Source organism: Cladophialophora bantiana (assembly GCF_000835475.1).
Source record: "Cladophialophora bantiana CBS 173.52 unplaced genomic scaffold supercont1.5, whole genome shotgun sequence".
Classification (NCBI taxonomy): Eukaryota; Fungi; Ascomycota; class Eurotiomycetes; order Chaetothyriales; family Herpotrichiellaceae; genus Cladophialophora; species Cladophialophora bantiana.
In genome coordinates, this window is record NW_015971579.1 from 1,554,988 (window position 1) to 1,579,521 (window position 24,534).

At 51.8% G+C, this 24,534-nt stretch overlaps 9 protein-coding genes across 9 annotated transcripts; 5 read left to right on the forward strand and 4 right to left on the reverse strand.

Annotated features, from left to right (window-relative positions):
- Positions 1-113: 113 nt before the first annotated feature.
- Z519_04168 (uncharacterized protein) lies at positions 114-1,942 on the reverse strand (the record flags this gene model as incomplete). Its single annotated transcript, XM_016761914.1, has 4 exons — positions 114-769; positions 828-834; positions 899-1,879; positions 1,928-1,942. 4 exons carry the CDS (start codon positions 1,940-1,942, stop codon positions 114-116), a joined length of 1,659 nt encoding a protein of 552 aa, XP_016622252.1.
- Positions 1,943-2,894: 952 nt separating this feature from the next.
- On the reverse strand, positions 2,895-3,986 carry Z519_04169 (uncharacterized protein; the record flags this gene model as incomplete). The annotated part of the gene is made up of 4 exons (XM_016761915.1): positions 2,895-3,000; positions 3,068-3,213; positions 3,297-3,378; positions 3,430-3,986. 4 exons carry the CDS (start codon positions 3,984-3,986, stop codon positions 2,895-2,897), a joined length of 891 nt encoding a protein of 296 aa, XP_016622253.1.
- Positions 3,987-5,246: 1,260 nt separating this feature from the next.
- Z519_04170 (uncharacterized protein) lies at positions 5,247-6,320 on the forward strand (the record flags this gene model as incomplete). Its single annotated transcript, XM_016761916.1, has 3 exons — positions 5,247-5,609; positions 5,664-5,858; positions 6,051-6,320. The coding sequence occupies 3 exons, from the start codon at positions 5,247-5,249 to the stop codon at positions 6,318-6,320; spliced, it is 828 nt and encodes a 275-aa protein (XP_016622254.1).
- A 2,419-nt stretch (positions 6,321-8,739) lies between these two features.
- Positions 8,740-10,981, forward strand: Z519_04171 (calcium/proton exchanger; the record flags this gene model as incomplete). The annotated part of the gene is made up of 6 exons (XM_016761917.1): positions 8,740-8,843; positions 8,901-8,926; positions 8,986-9,367; positions 9,472-9,667; positions 9,717-10,580; positions 10,676-10,981. The coding sequence occupies 6 exons, from the start codon at positions 8,740-8,742 to the stop codon at positions 10,979-10,981; spliced, it is 1,878 nt and encodes a 625-aa protein (XP_016622255.1).
- A 1,037-nt stretch (positions 10,982-12,018) lies between these two features.
- On the reverse strand, positions 12,019-13,790 carry Z519_04172 (uncharacterized protein; the record flags this gene model as incomplete). Its single annotated transcript, XM_016761918.1, has 2 exons — positions 12,019-13,385; positions 13,490-13,790. 2 exons carry the CDS (start codon positions 13,788-13,790, stop codon positions 12,019-12,021), a joined length of 1,668 nt encoding a protein of 555 aa, XP_016622256.1.
- Positions 13,791-14,350: 560 nt separating this feature from the next.
- Z519_04173 (uncharacterized protein) lies at positions 14,351-15,559 on the reverse strand (the record flags this gene model as incomplete). The annotated part of the gene is made up of 3 exons (XM_016761919.1): positions 14,351-15,019; positions 15,085-15,294; positions 15,416-15,559. 3 exons carry the CDS (start codon positions 15,557-15,559, stop codon positions 14,351-14,353), a joined length of 1,023 nt encoding a protein of 340 aa, XP_016622257.1.
- Positions 15,560-17,234: 1,675 nt separating this feature from the next.
- Z519_04174 (uncharacterized protein) lies at positions 17,235-19,001 on the forward strand (the record flags this gene model as incomplete). The annotated part of the gene is made up of 5 exons (XM_016761920.1): positions 17,235-17,475; positions 17,530-17,690; positions 17,745-17,873; positions 17,958-17,972; positions 18,027-19,001. 5 exons carry the CDS (start codon positions 17,235-17,237, stop codon positions 18,999-19,001), a joined length of 1,521 nt encoding a protein of 506 aa, XP_016622258.1.
- Positions 19,002-22,167: 3,166 nt separating this feature from the next.
- On the forward strand, positions 22,168-22,488 carry Z519_04175 (uncharacterized protein; the record flags this gene model as incomplete). The annotated part of the gene is made up of 1 exon (XM_016761921.1): positions 22,168-22,488. The coding sequence occupies one exon, from the start codon at positions 22,168-22,170 to the stop codon at positions 22,486-22,488; it is 321 nt and encodes a 106-aa protein (XP_016622259.1).
- Positions 22,489-23,038: 550 nt separating this feature from the next.
- Z519_04176 (uncharacterized protein) lies at positions 23,039-24,368 on the forward strand (the record flags this gene model as incomplete). The annotated part of the gene is made up of 3 exons (XM_016761922.1): positions 23,039-23,431; positions 23,509-23,870; positions 23,951-24,368. 3 exons carry the CDS (start codon positions 23,039-23,041, stop codon positions 24,366-24,368), a joined length of 1,173 nt encoding a protein of 390 aa, XP_016622260.1.
- Between the last annotated feature and the right edge of the window lie 166 nt (positions 24,369-24,534).

A 24,534-nucleotide genomic window follows, 5' to 3' on the forward strand; every position in this document is an offset into this window, starting at 1 on the left:
GCCCAAGTTTATCAGCTGTGCACAATCATCGAGATAGGCTGCTTATTAAACAGCGGCAAAGCAATCCTAATCACAGTTAGGTTAGATACTCGGTATGGAGATGGAGATGAGGCTCATACGTCGAAGGTCCAGTCTCGTGAGAAGAGCTCAAGATCAATAGGCTCCATCTCTTCCGGTAGTTGTAACGGGGCTGGACTCTCCTCGGATTGCTGCACCACGCGATCGATCCATGATTGGTCCGTGGCCTGCTGTTCCAGTTGCCGGAGGACATCTGCGTCGAACAGATCCTTATCGACAGCAGCCGACACCGAAGCCGCGGCCTGATGAAGCACATCGTTGTTGAAAATGGCGTTTCGATCGATGCCAGACCCCTCAAACCGCTGCTTAAGGAGTGGAATAGCGGCCGATGCGGTATATGATATTTCTGCGAGCACCTCGAGTGCAGAAATGACGACCGCAAACATGGTAAGGGCACTTTCGGTGGTCAATTTTTGCATGTTGTACAGAGTGAAAATGGAAGAGCCGGTGCGGATGATGGCGTTTGTCATGAGGTCTGGGTAAGGATCGAGGAGAAGGATGTTAGGGCGCACGACGTTATCGGTTCCCAAGTATCTAGTCTGTAAGGCGAGATTGAGCGCGATGATAATGCTTCGACACGCACAGAGTCGTAGGTCATACGGAGTGGTGTTCTGGTCAATGAAGACGAATGTTGACGGGAGCGCGTCGACCAAGATTAGATTGCCAACTTGAAAATGAATATTCAACAGTGCTGGAGCTTCTGTTAGTGGACGGAAAACGTGGTCGCGTCCGTCTTGTCTCTCACTTACTCCAATACTACAGAAGCATCAGTCTCGTGCCAGGTTGACATGAAGTCAAACAAAGACCAAAAAAGACTTACCATCTGAGTTGTGCGAGTCAGCAGCAAGAAATCTCGCTGACACAGACACAAAAGCTGCCCAAAAGTTTGTTCAAAAAGATTGCTCTCCTTTCTGGCATTGTCGACAGCTTCGGCAAGTGATATGCCCGAGAGTTGGTGGACAAGGGCATCTTGGACCCGAGTGATTGCAGCCCAGACCAAGGTTTTGAGCGGGAATGCGTGCTGGAGAACGGCAACCACCTGGTCGTCAGTGAAGGGTGTTGGCTGTGCGCGAAGAGACTTGAACTGTGGCTCGAACAATTGTGTACGCTGCCGGACAGTCGACCACACTTTTGATTCACCTGTATTCCCAGGGAGCACGATTGATGGCCTGCAACGCGTCAAGGCTCTCGTTGTGTCAGAGATGACTCCGAACCAGAAGGCCAGTCTCGACATAGACTGAAATTCCTGCTTCTCGGTGTCCAGCGGCGAGTCCTCTTGCATTAAGGTGATATTCGTGCTGGAAAAAGCGCCTCGGTCAAGCAGACTTGCAATCGAGTCTCCACTTGATGAGGGCATTTGTGCTCTGGTCTGAAGGTAGACCTGGTGACTCAGAGATGCTTCCAAGCATAGATCGCTGAAACTGTCACCCTGAGCATGGATCGAGCTTGGGATGATCGCGAATAGATATAGTGCCAGGACCGATCGATAGGAAGGTAAAGACATGATCGCATACATGTCTTTCCTCGCCTGATGATATAGGCCACAAGCAAGATTGTTCTTCATGGAGGCAAACTGGCTCCGAGCCTCGGCATCTGGATATTGTTTGTCGTTGATGAGAATCCATCGGACTGAGTAAGAGTACACGGCGTACATGAGTGCTCGATTGATAATCGGTTCAGCGCTGTCTTTTATGGGAGCACCGCCCCAGGTGCCGTCATTGCCGTTTGCGGTGCTACCAGTGCGACGAATCTTTTTGTCCAGATTGATTACCAGCCTTGATATCAATGTCGTCGGCGGTGCCTAGCTCATCAGCAAATCATCACAACAGTATCAACAACGAATCCCTACCGCGCTGGTGCCCATGAAGGGACAGCCGGCCCCTCCTATCCATAACCCAATGCGCGGCTCAAGGACGGATGTGTACACATTCCAAAGGAGACTATGGAGTCTGAGAGCCTGTTGAGACTTTGCCAAATAATCTGACTGAGCCGACAACGATGTCGGTGGCGGAAAATTGGACCGTGGCGAATCACTATCAGTCGTTGGCGAAGAAGGCAAGCCAGCGTTGTCAGGGGCATTGACAACCAGTGCCGATATCACTGTGCTTGAATCCAGAGCGCTTTCTTGTGCATATACTACTCCTCTGGCAGCTTGGGCCTTTCGCGGTCCTCTCCCACCGGCCCCCTTCAATGAACATTGGGCTCCTTTACGCTCACAGTTGTAGCATGCCTGCCCGGGTTCTGCACGGGAAGCATTGCATCCCAGGCGAGAGCGCCTACAATTCTCACAGCTGGTGATTGGCTTACCCATCCCATGGAGCCAGGAGATTGAATGCAATAGTGGAGGCGGAAAGCCGAAGGTTGGGGTAATTAAAAGTGGTAGAAGCTGCCTGGGGAAGTCCGCTACTTGGCGGAGCAAAATCTGGGGCCAAGGCTCTCGTGTGTAATTAGGGCGGAGCGCATCTTCGCATGTCTGGGCTTGTAGATGGGCAGGTCAGAGGGTAGTCTGCCACCGGTAGACGTTGATAGATTTACAACCGACTACTTCCCCTCGCTGCCCGTTGCAGGAAGTTTTTACGCTCCTAGAAAAGTAAACATTCTTCTTGATCTGTCATACCAGCAATCCCTGATGTAACAGAATAGGCCAGTGGGACGGGCACGTGAGGCGCAACGACACCCAAAGGACTCCCAGGCCCTTTGTGAGTACACAAGGTCTTGTCGAAGTCGCACTGAATGCTTATTCCGATCTCGTGATCTATTTTCGAGCTGAACCCTATCAAGCCCAGACAATGAATCCACTGGCCAACGAGACGTCGTCAGACGGCAAGTTTTAGCTTCAGCAAATCCTTTTCCACGATTTCGTCCTTCTTTGTGGAGAGCTGCTCCATATCCAGAGGACCAAACACAAACCGACTGGCAAGCCTATTTATTCCGTGGTTAGTTTTTGTTTGATGTCTGGACAGCAGGAACGTCGATCGGAACGACATACCACTCCCTCCTCTCTCGTGTAAGCCAGACAATTGTATCGGCTGACAGTTCCGCCGTCTGCGTGAGGTAAAAATGAAAGTTGTCCGGCATGTTCAGAGCTGTCTCGGTAGGCACTCCACCTGGATGGGCCGAAAACGCAAGGAGACCCTAAAAAAAAGGTCAGAGCGGCTAGTTCGAGTCTTGCGCTAGCACTCTGAACAAATTTCAGCTTGTGGTGCGAGGAGACTGACTTTATCTCCATACTCTGCCATCAAGAAATCGACCAACTTGATCTGCGCCAGCTTGGTGGTCTGGTACGCACTTGCTCCCGGACTATTCATGAACAAGTCAGTAAAGATTAGCTCCAGGAAAAGGCGCACAGACGCAGCGATAAAAGCTCCCGCACTTGTAACCATCAGCACCGTCTTCAAATCACTCTTGAGGAGTAATGGCAGTGCCGCCCGGGTGACAATAAATGTCCCCTTGATGTTAAGCTCCCATGTCCGCCACCAGTCGTCGATGTTAGTCTCGGCGAGAGGGACCCAGTTCTCAAGTCGGCTGGCATTGTCCACCAGCACATCGAGAGAACCGAATTCGCATTCCACAGTCTTCATGGCTTGTTCAACAGCGGCTGTATCTGTTATATCGGCCTGGAGCTTTAGTATCTTCGGCTCTTTGTTTCCAGCTTGCTTCGCTGCATGTAGCACCTCATTTGCAACTTCGTCGAGGTTTGAGCGTGCAAGCAGGGCTATAGCTGAAGCACCTGCTCGCGCGAATGACTTAACAGTGGCTTTTCCGATGCCCTTGCTGGTGCCCGTGACGAGGACCTTGATATTTGAGGGACTACCATTCTCTGGCTTGATGAAGGGGTATGTGTCATTGTGGAGGGTAGCGACGAACGTTGAGCCATACGGATCATCCGAGTTCGCTGGTCGAGCCATTTTGGTGAATGATTGCATTCAATTTCTCCTGTGGTGACAATGTCGGTCCTTGAAGGACAGCAGCAGATTTAATATATCGCCATCTCTGTGAGCGTCGTAGCAGCAGAGCTCAAGTCTCGTAATTTGGTCTGGGCAGTCCCCCGTCCCTTAATGATTGCTGGTTCTCTAAAGAAGCATTTACTGGTTGAAACTTTGAGCGTAGTGGTAGACATACATCACGAGATCGGGAATATGGACCCAGTTGGCATACGTATGGAATTAATCGTCCGTCGTTCTGACCTTACTCCCACTCCGTAATCTTTCGTGTCTGCCAGGAAACCGACTCGAGTTTCCAAATGGGTGCTAGCAATGCCTCCTATGCCACGAGTCCAGCGCGTTGCTCTGATGAGTGCTGTACTGTGCGGCGCCACACAAACCTTCAATCCTTGCATGAGGTTCCCCAGCACACGATCGAGCATCAGGGTGGGCCAACGACTCGTGGAAAAGACGGTGCTCATCGCCTTTTTTTTTTATGACAGATATCGTCTACGTCACACGAGGAAGTGCTCTCTCTCCAGCCATCGTGGGTTCCGAACTAGCTGGAGGAGACGGGCAACATCTCGGACCGCCTGGGCAGCAATAGGCCATCGGGCATGTTGCTTGGGCATTGCAATCGCCTAGCATAAGTATCCGACGAGCCGGCCTCCCCATCAATTTTCCACCCATAGATCGCGAGATAGCTTGTCAACCTTGTGCAATCACAGTCAACCCCACCATTGCGGCGGTTCACATTTATTCTTGTTCTTGTTCCTTTTGTTCGCCTCCCACATTTACCGATACGACACTGGGTTCCTGACGCCCGTCTCATACAGATCCCTAGCCGAGAGACAAGTATAGCCGATCGCTAGGGAGTAAGAATAGGCCCCCAGTGTATTTGCTTAAGGAGTGCTCAGGGAGCGTTATGGAGCGTTCAGTAATGCTAGGGGAAAGGCTTAGTCAAAGCTCAGGTTGAAGCGGCCTTCGCTCACCATCTAGGATTAAACCGTATAAAGCAATTAGATTCTTGTTCTCGAGCAATCTACCTCGTAGGTACTCGGTACTTCCTCTTAGCGCCAAGGGGCCGAGCCAAGGAGCCACCGAGACTCAGTACACCTGAACCTTCATCATTCGACCACACCACCTACGTTAAACCCTTCCAAAGTTGTTGTCATCAGGTCTTGTACACGGACTTGTCTACTTGTACATCTCGCTGATAGCATCACCCAACTTGCAGAAATCCAAATGGATCGCCTCACGCGTCTTCCTCACCTTCCGTCCCGTGACCGCGCCTTGAATGCAGCCGCGCTGACAGGGATTTCGACCTTAGCATTGAGCGCCGTCATCTGGTGCATTCGAGACTATCATGCGTTCTTGGCTCTTGGCCCTGGCGGAGCGTCCTACAATGTCAAAGGCTGGGCTTGGGTGAGCATGCTCCGACTGTTTGCTCTTTCTAAGAATGGCGCAACCCAGGTTGCGGATTATCCAACAGATGGCGCCCATGAAGATATTAAGAATTTACCCGACCGGAAGGGCGACCGCGCAGCTGTTGGGGGAATCATCCCGCATCGTCAGCTCTCACAGCATCCACCTGAGGAGATGAAACAGGTATGAATAGTTTAGGTGGAAGAATCCGTGGTTAGGCCACTAATTGATTTCCAGTACATCAAGAACTTGTTCAAAAATGCCGTTACACAGAATAGCGAACTCTTAGAAGAACGCCTTTCCCTGTATGAAAAACATAATCCAGCACTTTTCGTGCGCGAGGAGGTTCTCTTGAATGAGGACTCGACAGCTCCAAAACCGCCCCAGACAGCTTACACTGCCCGCGGCGAATGTGGGCATGTCCATCCTGATGTAAGTAGCTAAGGCTTCTGCAAGCTTGCACTTGTGTTGAGGGAGACGTGTTCCTATCTCCTTACCTCTCCCTGCTCCCAATCTTTTCACTGATTTGCCACTGCCAAAAATACCAGCACCATCAACCCGCCCGATATAGGCCGCTCTTTTTTTTCTCTCACATCGCTGATGCCAACCTTGAGTGACCATTAGTATTCGATCCATCTATATCTTTCTCCGGCCGATGCTCGACTCGTTATCGAGAAGGGCTGGGGCGAAAGGCATCGGTTGTCAAAACCGAAGACGTCAATGGTCAATTTTGAGAATGCCCACGTGGCCGACACATACCTTCTGATATACGGACCGAGGGATGGAGATGAGGTCGAAATTGTGCGCAAAATCCTGCAAAGCAGCATTCGCTTCATGACGGGAAGAGAGGATGTCGAGGCTCCACAATGGAAAGTGGCTCTAAGTCCTAATTGACCTGCCAACAATTCTGCAGGGGTGGACGCATACGGTCATGTCGATACAGGACGGTGTTAGGAGAAGGGCGAAGCCCCCACTGCAGCAAGTTCTCTTCGATTATGGAACTCCGTGCTCATTGGAATGAGGTCACAGCAGGGTGCAAAACACTGGCGCACTTCCAAAAGCATGGCAGATGCAAAGAATCACGCCATTGGCAAGTACAACATGCGCAGAGTTTACTCATGTTTCTTACATAGAAGCCAAGTGCATGTCCATACTCGATGTGCCGATAGCGTTGTTACCATGCCAACAACACTAGCAGGCACGATTTTATGGTAATGAGGGATTTCTGATTTGATCGCCAATGATCCCAACCTCCTTCATTGACTGCGCCTCAATCCTGCGCTTCTCTTCCCTTGCAAGTCGCCGCGAATCTGGTTCTCTCTGTAGGTGATTCAGTCAAGCACGACAGGACTCGTGCACTGATTGGGCAGTCACGGTGCATACCCCAGGAACCCGTGCGAACAAGATACTTTTGTCCGAACCAGGCCATCGATGCGGAGCCTGCTTGCATCTGTTTGCATGTTCGATGGATTTGTGACCTACTTGTCCATTCCTTGAGGTCATTCACCTCTGTTAAATGGCGCATACAAAACTAGCCGCCTACGCTCTCGTTACGCCCCATGAAAAACAGAAAGTCAACAAAGTCGCAGCTTGCTGGCGCGGAAATTCACTCATATAAAAATCTTCACGACGCGGTAGTTCAACGGGTCCGACGTTCCCACAACGAGGAATACTTCGCGTTTCTACAAATGGCCTTGATTCTCACCATCGTACTCGCATATTTTGTATGTCCTCTTGCGCTGGCTGCGGTTGCCTGCTGTCTCTTCTGGTGTTTTGAAGAAGTAGAAACTTTGTATTTTGCTGATTCTCTCAAGCCACTCCGCGAGAAGGTTTCAGATCGTTCTTCTCTCCTCCTGCTGGTGTGATCCTGCTACCCCCAGCCACTCGCCAGACTCTTCGCAAGCTCTCGCTGCGAAAGGCTGACTTCAAAGGCGGCAGGAAGCCAAATATAAAAGCCAAATACAGCTTGTGATTGTTCTCTGAGGAGCCACGACAATGGCCTCAAATGCTGCCCACGGTGTCCAAAAGAGGACTATTTGGCAAACATCAGCAACGAAGCCAATGACAACTGTTTCGAGGATCACAGGTCAGAAACCATGGTTTATCACGAGGGAGAAAACGCTGATCTGGATATTCCCCAGTCACTTCGGCATCCTCGCCGCTACCTCGACCGATTGATCAGATCATGGAGGCGTATCGTCTTCGGTACGCATCTTATCTTGCCTCGACCTTTCACATCAGCGTCGAGGCGGCGAACGTCGAGGCTGACTACCAGCTCCAACCTCGTCGTCGGTCTGAGTCTTCTGAATCAGAGGTCTACAGAGTGTGATCAATGGCTGCATTTGATATGGTCGTTTGAAGGCTTTTGGCATTGAGGAGTCGAAAATGCTTCAAAAACGGCTCTCAAAGCTTTCCTCATGGAGGATGATCTTCCTACCTAGGTGCTTGTCAGAATCAGCCTTTCCTGGTACGATCTAGTAATAGGACATTTACGAGACAAATCCAAGAGCGTTCTCCCCAGCCGACTAGCTGACAACTTTGGCGAAACATGATTCAGCGCGTATGACCCGCCACTAAGACGAAGGCGTTGAAAGGTCTACCCCTTGCCCGGGGAATTATGTTCGCGTAACCAAGCGAGGCTCGGAAACTAGCCGGCATGCTTGTGAGAGAGGACGAATTATCAAGAATCTCGGCAGCAAGATCCTTCCGGTGGCTCCCTGTTAGCTTCCTAGATATTTTGCCCACGGTGATCGGCACCTGCAGTTTCACTAAAGATACTGTATACCAAAATATATAATTTGGAGTCAATTTGTCATCTCTTCCATGCCGTGCCAGAGGCCAGCTTACGGAAGACCGTGGAACTGACTCCACCGCATTGGAGGGTGGGTTGGGGTATAGAAATTCCCAGTCAAAAGGATTATGGACAGTCAGACGCCTCCCAAGACTCAGCCGCAAAAATGCCTCATAAGAGATTGCCAGACAAGTGTGGGCTTCCATAAACGGCAGACTCCTGATGAACAAATGCAGGATGGACCAGGTTTAAGCTGGCAGTGTCCGCAAGAGAAGTACCCTTAACTAAAGACGATCATCTGTGGAAAGAGGCTGTGAAGCCACCAACCATAAGCAACCCCGAAGCCAACTCCGCTCATTTGCATTGGCGTGGGTTGTGGCCTTCGGGAAGACGGAACAGAGCACTGACTCTCCCCAACTCTTGGCTTGATATCAGTTTGGACTTCGCACCGTTGATCTTTTTGTCCTGTCTTTCCATTATTCTCCTTTCTTTGGCGGGCCGCGTGTGTGCAGCCTTCAAGGAATGACCACAGACGGGAGGTGCTCCTTCAATGGCAGCACACCGGGCGAAGATTCTGAAATCAATGGCGATGATGATGCCTGGGAGGCTACCCGTCTGGTTCCGAGGTAAATCCTGGCTAATTCACGTAGGCATATAGAGCCTTCTCTGATCCGGTTTTCTAGTTCCAGTCCTATATCGAAGGTTCTGAGTACGTCCCAGTGTGGCTATTTGAAATTGCTGAATATTTGGATTGACATGAGACGCCAGGAAGATTCCCTTCCTTTCTGCATCGATCATCTCGCCATGGCGCCGCAGTCGGTCAACACGTTCACCACTTCCCTGAGTACTCAGATCCTCACAGAGTGAAGCGCAATTGCTTCTTCGAAACTCTAGTTGAGGTCGTCGCAACTTTCCGAGCCATCCTGGGGTACTCGTGGCTCAACAGCCTCCTCGTTTTCGTCCCGCTGGCTATTGCCAGCTACTTGGCCCATGCGAACCACATTCTCGTTTTCACAGCCAATGTCATCGCTGTGGTTCCGCTCTCGAGCTTGCTCACATGTGCGACGGAGAACATCGCCAGAGAATCGGGCGATGTAGTTGGCGCTCTGCTCAACGTGACGTTTGGAAACCTGGTCGAGATTGTGATCTTGTGAGTCGATTCCCTACCTTGAGCCAGGAGCAAAGCTAATATCGTCCAGCCTGTATGACCCGAACCACTCTCGTTTCATCGATATGTTTGACTGATGACTCAAGTGCCGCCCTCTACCACAATCAATATGAGGTCGTGCAGGCCTCTCTCTTGGGCTCGATTCTGGTGAACTTGTTGCTCATCTTGGGAGTAGCAATCCTGGCTGGAAGTTTTTGTCATCAAGAGCAGTCTCACAGCAAAGAGGATGCGCAAGCTCTAGCTTGCCTTCTCAGTGTATCCGTCTTCAGCTTGCTTATACCGGTGAGGACTCCGGCGAGGCTCCCTTCATTCTCCCGCTGACGCATTATAGAGTGCTCTTGTTCACTCATTTGACGATCTGAAGTCCGCTGGAGCAGCTGTATTGACCTTAAGTCGGGCGTCTTCATTGACCTTGTTGGCGATATATTTACTTTATATCTTCCTACAGATCAAAAAATCCACTGCTAACAGACCATCCATCCGTGTTGTTAGCACGGATGGCTCCAATGGCCCTGTAAGGACGAGTGGTGACATTTCTGCTTCCAGTGGTTTACTATTTCCGCGTTCAATTCGGTTCCAGGACGAAGAATCGGCTCCAAGCTATACAGCGAAAGCAACGCGGAAAGACAGTTTGGAGATGTCGGCTCTAGACGATTCAGGACAGTCTCAGCTTGACCCCGACGAGGCCAGCGGCCACCTCAACTGCGAAGGATCTGACGAAGATGAAGGTGTCGAGACGCAAGAGCAGGCTTGGAAAACGTCTTCTGACAAAAGACGGAATCCGAGAAACTCCATCTACCAATTTCCTTCCCGCAGACGAGGTTCCGACTCCGGCAATTCGAGTCAGCGACATATGAGTCCTGCTGGTTTGCAGCCTGGACGGTCACATCGCTCGTCCTACGCGGGTTCAACTTCCAGTCTCCCTCGTCTGCTATTGGGAAGCTCCGTTGCGAACGCCGACAGCCCAAGTGATATCGGCAGGCTGGAGAACTCGCCAATGGCTATTGGGAAACTGGCCTCCAGTTTACTACTCGTTATATCCTCCTTGCTTGTGGCTATCTGCGCCGATTTTCTCGTAAACACCCTTGACGATATTGTCGAGTCCGGACCTTTCTCCGAGGCATTCATTGGTCTTATCATTCTCCCGGTTGCTGGCAACTGTGCGGAGCTCATCACTGCGACTGCAGTCGCCTCTGTAAGTTCTCCGTATTCGTGAAAGACTGGTTTGACCCGAGTGGAGGCTTTGCTGCGACTCCGTCAAAGCTGATAGAGACTGACCTATATTTGCAGAAAGGCAAGTTCGATCTTGCCATAGGCGTTTCTGTTGGTTCATCTGTTCAGATTTCCCTGTTTGTGACACCCCTTGTTGTCATTGCTGGATGGGCTCTGAACCGGGATATGACCATGTATTTCGGCATCTTCGAGACCGTGGCACTCTTTGCAACGACTTTCTTGGTAAACGTGCTCATTCTCTATGGCAAGTCCAATTTCTTGGAGGGAAGCTTGCTCTGTGCCTGCTACTTCATTATTGCAGTCGGAGCATATCTTTTTCCGACACCAGATCACCGAGCTCCGCATGACCGTCCTCCAGACTAGGTCGCGGCGCTTATCACGACTCGTGGAGAAGATCTCAGATTGAAGAAGATTGATCCCACAATTGGTTCAGAAGAGCTTTAGAATCATCTCCTCGAAGCCAGAGGGGGGTGCAATTTAAAATTTTGAATCAGAGAACCAGGGCATCTTTGGTTAAGCCGCGAGGATCAGCGGGAGAGGCACAATGTGCCCTCGGGCGCTCTTGGGACGAGGAAGATCTATTGGTGCGGCAACAACAGCATGCCACTGATGAGGATCACACGGCGCCTCCAAGGCAGTCCGGTTAGTTCCGAGGTCGTCCTTATGTCGATGATATGCAATGAAGAGAAAGCAGTGGAAGACGGAGTGTAAGATGAAATCAGAAAAGATGACATAAGAACGTCATGACTCGAGGAGTCCAATTTGCCAAGATACCATGATTCAAGCAGTCACACGACAGAGTCCACCAGCTCCAGTATCATCCCGTTTTCAATGTCCCCTACCCTTCCTTTACACATTGAGCTTCGTGGATTCCCAGATACACCTTGCCGATAGTAAAAGGGCTTGTGGCCTCAACATGTGCGATGTCTCGACAGGCTCGACAAGGCCAGCAGCTTTTTAACCAGCGTGAGTCTTGACTCCAGAGCATGCTATATGGGTTGGAGGCTACACTTAGCCCGCCCAGACATCACATATATTGTGAGCTTCAGGCGTCTCATTGTTGAATATCAATGTCGACCACAGGCTTTTTACTGATCCTCGACGGGTGATACCGTGCGTTAGCGACGAATTACTTCCGTGAGCAGTCATTCTTCCATACGAACAGTGGCATGCAGGGGAAGATCGAGATGCTTTGAGAGACAAAGTTGCGCGGGTCGGTATTGGCGATGACAATTGCGAGACTATCTGAACCGTATTTATTTCTACCCAAGCAATGATCTATACCAGCCGCAGCGGAGTTAACAACGCAAAGGCCACAATGGGGAATGTACGTATGATCTTGCGCCACAATTATCCCATCCTCTGCCCCGAGCGTGTATATCTCCGCTTTCACACCTGGCTCATTCCATCGTTCCCAAGTTCTCGGCCACCGTGAATCTTGCGCTCGTCTTCTCTCTGACCATATCTACAGTGACACCCTTGGCCGTCTCCTTCAGGATTAACCCCTTGCCGCCGGCCCTATCGACTTCGAAGACGGCCAACTCGGTAATGATCATGCTCACGACCCCCTTACCCGTGAGCGGCAAGTCACACTCCTCCACAATCTTACTTCGCCCGTCCTTGTCGGTATGGTAGGTGCAGACAATGATCATTGTCTTGTCCGGGTTGCTCACGAGGTCCATGGCGCCGCCCATGCCGTTGAAGGCCTTTCCCGGGATGATGTAGTTGGCCAGATCGCCCTGGGCAGAGACCTGGAGGGCGCCGAGAATCGAGATATCGACGTGGCCACCGCGGATCATGCCGAAGGACTCGGCCGAGTCGAAAGTCGAGGCGCCCGGCACCAGCGTCACGGCTTCCTTGCCCGCGTTGACCGTGTCTGGATCCGCTGTCTCGGGCGACGACGGGTACGGCCCCATCCCGATGAGACCATTTTCAGACTGTATCCAGACCTTGGTCGAGGCTGGGAGAAACGACGGCGCCAGCGTGGGAATGCCGACGCCCAGGTTGACGTAGTAGCCGTCCTTCAGTTCCTTGGCCGCGCGTCTGGCGATGCGGTTGCGCTTGGCCGCCTCGGGGCTTTGCTCGGCTGCGGCGTGCTCCATGGTGGATGCGAGGACGAGCTTCTCAATATGCTTGGCAGAGGTCGCGGGGCAGATGCGGTCGATGTATATGCCGGGTAGATCGACGTGGTCCGGGTCCAGGGATCCGACAGGCACGATGTTCTCGGCCTCGACAATGGCCATCCTGGCGGCCTTGGGCATCAGCACGCCGTATGTCTTGGTGGTCGAGCGGAAGATGCAGTTGCCCGCCTCGTCAGCCTTCCAGGCGCGCACGATCGCCACGTCCCCCCGGAGCGCCGTCTCCATCATGTACGTCCTGCCGTCGAAGATGCGTGTCTCTCGTGGCCGGCCCGGCTCCACGATGGCGTGCTTGCCCGTCTGAGGGTCCTTGGGTCCGAGACGCATCGGGATGCCCCCGGTCTCGATCAGAGTGCGTGCTCCCGTGGCTGTGAAGAAGGCAGGGATCCCGGCCCCCGCTGCGCGCAGGCGCTCGGCGATCGTACCCTGTGGACAAAGCTCAATGGCCACCTGGCCGTCGTGGTATTGCTGGCCGAGCGATTTGTTGTTGCCGATGAAGGATACGACCATCCGCGAGATCTGGCCCGTGGACGTCAGTTTCGCCAGACCGTAGTCGCCCGCTCCAGCATTGTTGGAGACGACGGTGAGATCGCGAAGTCCTTTCTTCCGAATCGCATCAATGAGAGTTTCTGCAGCGTATGTGGTCAGCTTACCCCCAGTCAAAGCTTCGCCGGACAAACATGAATACAACACTAGTTACAGTTGTCGGTCATGCGCAGCCACATATACATACCCGCGACGCCACAAAGCCCAAAGCCGGCGCTCAGAACGGTGATTCCGTCCTGGAGGTCCGCGATGGCATCATCGGCGCTCCCAAACACCTTGGATGCCCCTCTGTCAACAACGGGGGCCTGCTGTCTTTGCTGCGTAGAGAGGGTGTCCTGCCGTTGTTGTCGGAGGCTCGGCCTGGTGCTGCTAAAATACCGCTTCCTCTTCAGCTGTGTCCTCGGTGCAAGAGATATCAAGGTTGAAGACGGCGACAACGAAGATGCTGATGACGATGACACGACGGCGATTCTCCGCAGCAGGTTCATTTCGCACGACGAGGCGAGGCTCCGTGCTACCGCTCGTCGAGAACCTGCAGTCAACGACATTGGCCACTGCGCTGCGCGGCGCTCGTTTCTTTTTGTTTTTGTCTTTTTCTGTCTATTTTAACATCTAAGCGTACGCTCACACATACACGCCGTCGGACTCGTTTGGGCGTGAGGAGTTTTCGAACTCATTCGGTCAAGCCGCCAGTTCAGTCCGCGAAATCTGATCAGCGCCGAGTGCGGAGGAAACGTCAGTGCCTGTCCCTTGTATTTTCAATGACGGCAGTGACATTTGATTGGTTACCCCGGGATTTTTCCGGTCTTGCTCGGCTATTGATCTGGATGCCGAGTGGAGAAGCAGAAGCATAAGGATCCGAGCTTGTAGCAGCTGTCGGCAGATTGATGGAAGCTTTAAGTGTGGAGCAATCACGGAAGGGGGACCGATATATATAAGTGTGCTCACCTATTTAAATACCTGAAGTGTGAGAGAGGACGGGGGATTCTTTCTTCGATTATGGCGTTAGCTAACCACTACGAGCAATCAACGCAGGACAGTACATGTTTCATGGCAGCCCCATCCTCTTGGTCGTCCTCTCATTGTGTCCCCAAGCATCCACACTGCCATCGTGCACGGTGCACCTCCTCATATCGCGTGCATATTTCTCCATAAAAGTCCCCTCGCCAGCCTTATGCATGACACAAGTATTGTCCCAAACAACAAGATCGCCTTCGTTCTCCCACTCGACGCTCAGGAGATACTGGGGCTGAGAGGCGTGGGCGAGCAGTCTCTCGATGAGTTCCGTTCCTTGGGGTTCTGGTACCCGTTCGAACGGTTGCTTTGGAGTGGGCACGAAGTCGGCCGATTTCGGCTTCTTGTACTCCAGGTGATGCATGTGGTTGGCGATATAGAGGTTTTTGCGACCGCTGGGCCAGTGCGTCTGGACCACATCGTGGCGACCGAAAGGGAAGTCCTCCGGGTTGACATCTTTGAGGTGCGGGCTGTCCTTAGGGGCGGCCTTCTTCCGAGAATGCATCAAGCTGTGAGCTCCAATGTACTCGTTCTCTAGCAGGTCTTTGCGCAGGTCCTCGGGCAACTCATCGAAGGCGGTTCTAGTATCGGCAAAGTCGGTATTCCCGCCGTGGCCCTTCGGAGGCAATTGATGGGCGCGAAGCAGACTGTAGCCGGCTCGCCTTGGGTTGAAACTCGAATCCACATGGAATATAGAGTTGCCCTGGACCAGGTGAGTGAGCTGTCTCTTAACGTTCCGAAAGGCAAGGTCGAGGCCTCCGTGCTTACCAGTCCCAAATGATGGCGTTTACTTCCGATTTTAACAAGCGACCCGTCGTCCTCTTGATTAGAGACGTCGAACAACTCATCAAAAGGGAATCTATTCTTGCGACCCAGAACGAGGTACGGCTTGATATCGTCTAGCTCACCGAACAGGGCAGAGAAGGCGACATGGCGTGCATCATCAAGACCGGCGTTGCGGAAAACAAGCACTCCATACTGCCAGAGATTGTGTCAGCTTCCAAAGTGTAGAAGCCAGTGAGAACACTATTAGCCTTCAGAGAGGCCAGTAACTCAGGAAGGCCTATGAAGATGATGACAGAGAGGGCAATGGACTGACATCGACGATGGCCCGGCGGATTTCATCAAACACTTCCTTCTCCACGGGCTTTGAGAAATCGACACCAGTGACCTCGGCTGCAAACGTCGGCGCAAGCTTCTTGACCACGATATGGTTGTATTCGGTATCTGTAGCGTGGGGCATGGTTGATGATAAAGAATACTTTCAAAAATGATAATGCAAGGGAAAAATTACGCCCTGTCTTTCAGCCTCAAGGTCGCTTTTCAGGTGGGAGGATCCCAAGAATTTGTAGAATCTCAAGCACAGGTTGTCGCCTGATCGGTTTCCTGCATCCGCACAGACGATTAATGGCAGGACAGCACCAACCTCGTAAATACAGTCTTGGAAGTTTCAGTGAGGTGTCCCGTCAATTAATGCCGCCCCCGCGGGATTAAACCGATGCCGACGAGATAAGCGGCCTTCTCAAAAGCAAGGTACCACGGAGTTTCCCGCAAAGTAGACAGCCCGTAAGCTGATTGTATGATAAGAATGAATATAGCCATATAGCCATATAACCGGTAAGTTGGCTCTACAATAACATAAATATTACCATCGAGCCTGGTCAGGAGACAGGAGACAAGAAACACTTGGGCACTTGGCTGGGCGGCAATACGGGTATCCGGAACCAATTGCTGCCAGAACGGGAGCTGATGTCGAGTCAGGTTGGAGATGTTCTATACTTGCCCCCGCGGGGTGATCGAGATACCGAGGCTGGGTGGGAAAAGGGGCTCATCCCCCATATTTGTGGAGTTGAGGGCATAGAGGATGGAAGGAATCCCCAAGTTGAAGAGCCTAGATGTGCGGGGTGGGTGACTAGAGGGTGCTGCTTTTGAGGTTCCTGGGACTTCACCCTTGTACTACGACAGCGCGACGAAGCACACAGCATTGGTCAATGGCATTTACAGCTGAGCGGAGATGAGACAAACAGCTGCAGCAAAAGATCAAGCCCAAGGCAAACGCTGACCCTTCGGCCTTCATTGCACCGGTACACTCACCGATGTTCTTAAGGGTGATGCTCGTCGCGTGGGGACGAAGCAACGACCTGATGACCTATCGCAGTCTCATCAGTGCGCCGTGTTGGCCGTGCTGGCCGTGCTTCTCTGTCACCCTCGGCGGGCTCGAACAAATTGGTTTTTGCCAACACGTCTCGGGCCTGTCTCTACAAAAAGCCATACCTGGACGACAGTTTGAGGAAACTATTCGAGTTTCCTCGAGCAAAGGCGATCAAGGACTGCTACAACACGAATACTTTTCGCAGGGTGGTTGGGCGGCCGCTCTTTCACCACTTAGTAAATCCCATTTCCCAGCTCACCGATCAACCCGCCACCTGCTGCTGCCACGTTCTGGGCGTGCGGAGAGATCAACATGCATTTCCTGAATGAGGAGAACCTAGGAAACGCCATGCAACTCGCTTCACCCGTTTAGCGCTTGGCCATTTTTTAAGGGTCAGAAGAACCTCCCCCTTATTCTGTTCCGGCGGATCTTTACCCGGGATGATGGTCTCGCCAGCCATTCAGACGGGATAGGCGACGCAGGGACTGCATGGCGAGGCAACACCATCCAGATCAACGGCTGACAACCCCCATGGGCTCGTCGCTGTCTACGCCGATCCGGCATAGAGGTTGAGGAGTGGAAATTGCGGAGCAAGAGATTCAAATACCGACGGAATCCGTGCAAGGGGAAGGACGGGGTCCCGACGCTCCTTCTGGTTCTCTTTTGTGCTTCACTCAAGACTGGGGAGATCTGCCTGATCTGGTTCAACATCTGTCTTTTTTAAAAGACTGCCGTTTACCAAAGACGAAGGGAGGCGTATCACATCATGGCGGGCATCACAACCCTCCCAGAACCCATCGCAATGTCGAAAGAGATGGCTGTTAACACTGAGGGCATCCACGTCGAGAAAGTCTCGGAGCACGAACAACTCGTCGCAAGACTCAACAATCTCGACCCACCAATAACCCCAGAAGAAGTCAAGCGGGTGAGGAGAAAGATCGACCTGCGCCTCCCACCGTTCCTTATGGTTCTGTACATTTTCACTTGGCTTGACCGTGGGGCTTTGGGTAATTTGCTTCCGTGTCACCCCCGTCTATGGCGATACTAACCATTCAAACCAGGTAACGCCGCCCTTATGAATATCAAAACAGACCTCAACCTCTCCGGAGCCCAATACAGTCTCGCCGTGAGCATGTTCTTTGTTGGCACCTGCGTGGCTGATTGTTTTACCAATATTGGGATGCGATATATTCGTCCAAGTCTCTATCTCTCGGGAGCCATGGTAGATCATATCCGACTCGACTCTCGAAAGGGAGCTGAGCTAACCCACTCCCAGATCATCTGGGGTATCATGGCGACACTGCAAGCGGTCGCGGGTGGCGCCTCGGGGTTATATGCCATCAGGTTCTTCCTAGGTATCTTCGAGGCTGCATTTATTTCGGGCGCTCCGTACTTGACAACAGTGGTAAGTATAATATCCCTAGAAAGAATCCTTCCATTCATTAGATCGTCCACCATGTTATTGATATATGCTGACGGCGACCGATAGATGTATCCTCGAGCAGTGAGTCCTTGTCGACGTTCCCAAAATCTTGCGGTAGAGACTGAGTCAATCTAGGAGTGGGGCAAGCGAATCTGCATCTATCTCTCTGCAACACCCATCGCCGGAGCCTTCGGCGGCTGGATAGCGTGGGGCGTGGCTCACATTAGTAGCCATAGCATTGAAAACTGGCAGATCCTGTTCATTCTGGAGGGATTACTAACCATTGTCTTTGGCGTTCTCTGTGTCTGGATCCTACCCGATCGGCCCCACAACACTCGCTGGCTCACCCCTCGGGAACGAGATGTGGCCGATTGGAGGATGATGAATGATGGCAATCGCACACACGGCAAGGTTCACTGGGCTGTCGTCGCCAAACAGCTCAAGGACTGGCGCATGTGGATGAACATTGCCATCTACATGTGTCAGGTCATCTCCACGTACACCATTGCAACATTCACGCCAATAATCGTCAACACAATGGGATTCGACAAGGTCAAGGCTCAGTTGATGGTCGCTCCACCATACTGCGTCGCGTTCGTAATGGTCTTTGTGGTGGGCTATTTCTCGGACCGTTTCAAGTCTTGCTCGGGCATTTTGGTGATCAACTCCATTGTCGCCGCCACCGGCGACCTCATGCTCGTGCTCCTGCCATCAAGATACAATCACGCTCGCTATGGGGCTACTTTCCTGACCCTCACCGGAATCTTATCCGGTGTTACACTCTCAGTCGGTAACATCACGGGTAACTGCTGTGGTGACATCAAAAAGGCCATTGCGGCTGGTCTTTTCCAGGCCTTTGGATCGACCATGGGAGTAGCAACAGGCTACTTGTTCCCAGCGAAGGACGGACCGGAGTATAAGACGGGGTTTTGGGTCTTGTTCGCATGCACCTGTTTTACTGGCATGGGCTCTGCCATTATGACGATCATCAACATCCGTGAAAACAAACGACGGGATGCGCTGACTGGGCCGCCGCCGACAGATCGAGTTATTGACTTTGACGAGGGTGGCTTGATGGAGAAACATCCACATTGGAGGTATTATAGGTGAGCCGGTCAAGGACGAGGGGTTGACCCCAAGGTATACGGACAGCAACTAGACTTGGGCCTGGTCTATGAGAGGGTAAAGGTTGATGACTTGGATATTCATAATGCGGGTCTCCGAATGGATGGTCCTGGCAGCATATTCTCATGTAGAGCCAGTGGTCCTTGCATCTTCGAGAACGTGGACAGAATACCTCTGATGGGATGCGTATCCCGGCAACGAAGGTCTTTGCGTCACTATTAGTGTTCGCTCAAGCCCCCAACTATCTCAACAGCTTCTTGCATAGTAAAGGCGAGAGCCAACATAGACTTTACTATACCCTAAAGGTGTTCCGAGATTTTGGCGTCTTCCTTGTAGCTGTCAAAACCTGCCTCTGATTGCACATTAATCTTTGCGTTCGCTGTGGTATTGAGGATCTGTTCGCTGCCCTGTCTGCTCCTGGTGGACATTGATAAACCTTTGGTCAATTCTTAGGGCATAATTGATGTCGCAATCGTGTTTGTGTTCCGTCAGGCGTGTCCATTCAGTTCGTTCGTTCAACCAACATGGCTCCTTAGCTGGTTGGCAGGGTTCTCGTTCTGGCTCTTCCATACTTAGCAGCAATGACTCTGCCTTCGCCTAGAGTTCATAACTGTAGTATACGAGTATATATCAGGCTCGAGGGTCCATTTGGATGATGATAATCAATAGAATGTTGGAACAGACGTTAGAATCATTTGGAATAAGTGCCAAAAGTCGCAGTGGTGGTATTGCCCCGGGAAAAGGTGTCGCGTGTCCATCAGGCATTCGAATTTGCCCAGAGAAAAGCAAGGTGACTGCGACTCTAAAGGGCCAGTCGACTCCTCTTCCGATTCCGGATCGCTAAGGGTACCAACCTGGAGTACGATCAATGGACCTGCGCCGCCAGTCAGCCGTATCAACAGCGAGTTCCCCAGTATGCTCAAGGCTTCAGAGGGGGCAAAGGACACATTAGACTTCGGCCTGGTGTGGGGGGCTGAAGCAACAAGCAATTCAAGCCGAGCAGCAAAATTCTTGTCTGGACCAACACAATGTTTTGGCACAAAAACACTAATTTAATGGAATACGAGGAATTGCGCTCTCTTCGCCTTTTGGCCGCTCGCCCTCGTCGCGAACGAAACAGGATAATGTTGTCGCCTCATGAAGTACGCGGGGGCTATTGCCTTGCTAGACCGTTCCCTGTCCTTGTCGTGGACTTGGTTCTCGAAATGCAGACCAGACTCCAGATGGCAGAGTGCCACAGCTGCTACTAATAAGTCAGGGGCGGCACAGTGCAGAATCGGGCCATTCGCCATTGGTTCTTTTGCAGCCACAATGGCAGGCTGTGGTCGGGAATCGGTTCGCCCAAGCATTTCTCGCGTTCACTGAAATGGCACCCGTTGAACTCCAGCGTGTCTAAAGGCAGTGGGTGTGTCGTCCTCAGAGTCTAGACCATTCGTATCTGCTGGAGCGGGTGACGCCTTGGCAAGATGCCGTCCGCCTCTGGTGTTATTTAACTCATCTATTTCGCCTCTATGGAACTCAGACATTTTGGAGCGCAGGTACCGGCATGAAGTGGCCATTGAGCCTGATATTTCTCAATTTTACTCGACACCTTTCGCTAAAGTAAATATCAGCTTCATGCTCTAAGCACGTGGGCAGGGCGGCTCTCAAAGACAACAAAGCCTTGCCTGAATAGCGACCAACGAGTCTGCGGAAGACCACTTTTCTTGCCTTTGCATTGGTCTCAGTCGCCTGCATCGTGACGCTTGCTGCACTCTTCTCCTTCTCTTGTGCTCACAATGGTCTTCGAACGGTCGATATACATCTACATTATTTATGGACATATATCCCCACTCTGTTCTTCACCGTCAGCGGAGCATGTTGGTCGAGGGTAGCATACCGCGTCCGCCAGATGCAGCCGTGGCGGATGATCTCGCGAGGCCAGGGATCCATGCTGGAGGTCCTCTTTGTTGACTATGTTACTCCGACCTCATTGGCTTCGTTATCCATAGCGATAAGGGCACCGCACTCGTTGGTAGCCATGGCTCTCCTGGCGTCCATCGTGTTGCAGCTTGTAACAGTCTTGTCCACCGGATTGTTCGGGATCGACTATCTACCACTTCAACAGAACGCTCCCATTCACCTTCTTGACAGCATCACTGGGGTTGCTCACGACTTTTTCCACCATCAGTGCGGGTCCCGACTTGACAATCTACAGCATCGAGAACACAAACCTCAGCTATCCAGAAGGAACTACTTCGCTTTATGCCGTACCTAGACTTTCTTATCCCAGAGGTACGATATACCCATAGTTTAATTTCATTAAACTTGAAAATGAGCTAACCAAGGGTACGGGCAGCATCGAATGCCACCTTGACAGCTCCGATCGAAGTCTTCGCCTCTGATTTGCGATGTGAACTGACGTCGCTTCCTGTTGACAATTTAACTCAGACAACCGTTAGTAGTATCCATTATGGACCTCAGTTTACCTATTCTTTGAGGACGACTGACTGCCTCGTGCGCAACCAAACGGTGATCGGAGGATATTACGTCGACTACAATTATGCCGGGCTGAATTATGTCTTTTCAGACTCTTACGGTAATATCGACACAGTTTCTTGCTCAAGTAATGAATCAGACGTTCGTATACGGATTTCTGCCGGGTTAATCCATTACAATAGTAAGTTTGTTCCGTCCCCTGAACCTTTGCCACACTACAGACACTAGTTCTCTCAACTTGTTCAAACTATACTAGAGAGTGATTTTAATGACGGCTGCAGTTACATGGAATGGAACACAAGAGGATCTGTATCAGAAGAACGAATCTGTTGTATTGCCCTCCTCTTGGAGTGACATATATTCACTTTCAGCTTCGACGAATCTACTTTGCGTACCTCAGTATGGCTTGCAGAAAGCTGAGGTGACTTATGACAGACCAAACCACTGGCACTCGTCAAGTTCAAGTTCACGAACTCGATCCGACATATTTACGATCATTGGAAGGTCTCAAAACTGAACCCTTTCAAACGCAATTCTGGATTCGGTGTCCGCAAGCGGGCTGGTTATCAGCGCCCTATATCCCAACCCAAATGCCAATGTTATCGTTGTCAACGGGCAGAGTGAGTCGGAAGGCGGATATTTGCCAACGAACGCAGACGCTTTTTTCACGACAATGACCCAACGATACCCTCCTGTCAATGGGTCCATCAATTCGACTTGGTTTGATCCAGAATTCTTGCAAAATGCCTCTAGCGAGTTTTTGACCTCTGTGGCTGCTCAGTTTGCTTCCCAGTATCTAAGAAGAGATACCAATAACACTGTTCTTGGAACTGCGGAAGTGATTGAACCGAGATTGGTAGTGCTGTCAGCCGTCTTCTATCCCGTTGACGCATTATTGGGGCTTTTTACCCTTGCCGCCCTCGCACTCGCATGGCCAGCATCCAAAAGCGTTACACCTGTAGATCCAGCTTCCATTGCTGGGACGACTGCCTAGCTCTACTCTGATGGCGAGCTGACTGACCACTTCCGGGGGACAGGATCCTACGCGCTATCGGACCTTCGAAGCTACCTGCTGAGCGACTATCAAGCTAAAAAGCGAATAGACTCTTGTCGGCCACACAACTTGGGAAGGAAAGGTAAATTGAGAGATGGCCACAGTGCCGACGGATCGCAATGGTGGCGGCCTTTTGTATTCCGACCTTTCCTTCGCGACATCATCTTGGTCGTCCCCCTTCTTGCAATTGCCGCCTTGGAGGTGACGCTACACATCAGCCAAAAGAACAATGGTCTCGTATCCATAGGTACCAGTCGCCGCGAGGTCTATGCATTCCGGCTGATGCCTGCTGTTGTCTTCTCCGCAGTCCAGATGCTTCTGCAGACGGTGGCCTTCAATGTCAGCCTGTTGACCCCCCTGTCGACCCTGCGAAGGGGACCTTGCGCGGCTCGCTTCGGTCTTCTTGACAATCCTTTGACTCGATTTCCACTCCAGAATCTGTGGACTTTCTCTGGGAAAGAGACAAGTCTCCCTCTTCAGCTCTATCGTTATGACAACTTCAGCATTTTTCTTGGTCACAGTCTCAAGTGGTCTGTTTGTCACGGGGGAATTTACACAGCCCTCAAACCTCACCCAACTATCCTGGTTCCAACCCCCCTTCGAAAATGACGATTCTACCATCCAGCGGGTGGCTGGTGGCTACAACCTGACCGAACCGCTCCACTACTCGCAAGACGATGGAGAGGTGACTGCGCACCTTATTGGCAATGGTATCATCGAATTGAATTTGTCTTACCCAGCCTGGACATCTGGAGAACTAGCATTCCCACTACTCACCCTTGCCGATACCTCAACAGCACATGCGATTCGCGCTGCCTCCGTTTCGGCCGACGTTCCTGCCATTCGAGCAGCCGTGCACTGCGATGTGCTCACGGAAGATGAGGTGAGTATTTCGTACCTGACCCGGTGGGACGACAACCTTGGAAAGAATTTTACTTTTCAACTTGCGACCGTCGAGAGCCCACTACTGCCTCAGTTCAAAGTTGTCCGGATGCCAATGACTTCAAACTCCAAGCTTATCTACCCGGTCGCCTCAGCACTAGCGAGGGAGGCAGCGTAGCGCCTCGACCATGCTCTTCGACCGGCATTTACTGCTCAAACATTGCCGGCATCTATGGCTACGCGACGGACGAGGCCTTTGTCAACTATTCCGTCGTCTCATGCAGGGTGTCGTATGAACAAGTCTCCACCACGGCAACTTTCGAACTCCCCAGCTATGTTATCTCCAAGGATGCACCGCCAGCGGTCGACGAAACTCAAACCAAGCCCCTCAACAGCAGCGACGTCAACAACTTGTTGAATTCTGTGGGCTATTTTGCCGCGTTCTACAACACCTCTATCGCGACATTCAATGGATGCTCGACGATGGATTCGGTAACTACTCCGTTGATATATGGGAAAGATGGGGCACCAATCGAACAGCTCTTCCAGAAGCCCCCGACGAGCGTCTCATACCAAGCCTGAGGCATATGATCCGAGTCATGGCCGCGCAGTACATGTGTTACTTCTACCGCACGGCCAACTCAAGCATGCCACTGGTAGGCTCGACCATTCCTGCAACGTTGCAGATGGGACCGGATTTCCGTCTGAAGCAGAACGGCACCTCGACCCCAGTGTTGGATGTGCTGCTGGTGGTTTTGTGGCCTTTTGCCATGATAACGATCTTCGCCTTCCGAAGTCGCGACATTGCCAAGGCCCAACCGGGGACTCTAGCAGCGGCTCTGGCTCTCGTCGCTGACAGCGAGTTTGTCCACACCATACAGACCCGCGTCCAGAGTGACCCTGGCGCAGGGGGCACAGAGAGGGACAGTTCTCTCTGAAAATCCATCCATTCCGTCCAAGTGGACCAGGAATTGCTCTCGGAAGGGTCCCTGTCCAGTCTTGGGTGGTGGAGAGACACGACTGGGCCACAGCCAACGTCCACATCATCAAGCACATAAACAGCAACTACAACGACGACATCGTCATTACTGGAAAACCAGAATG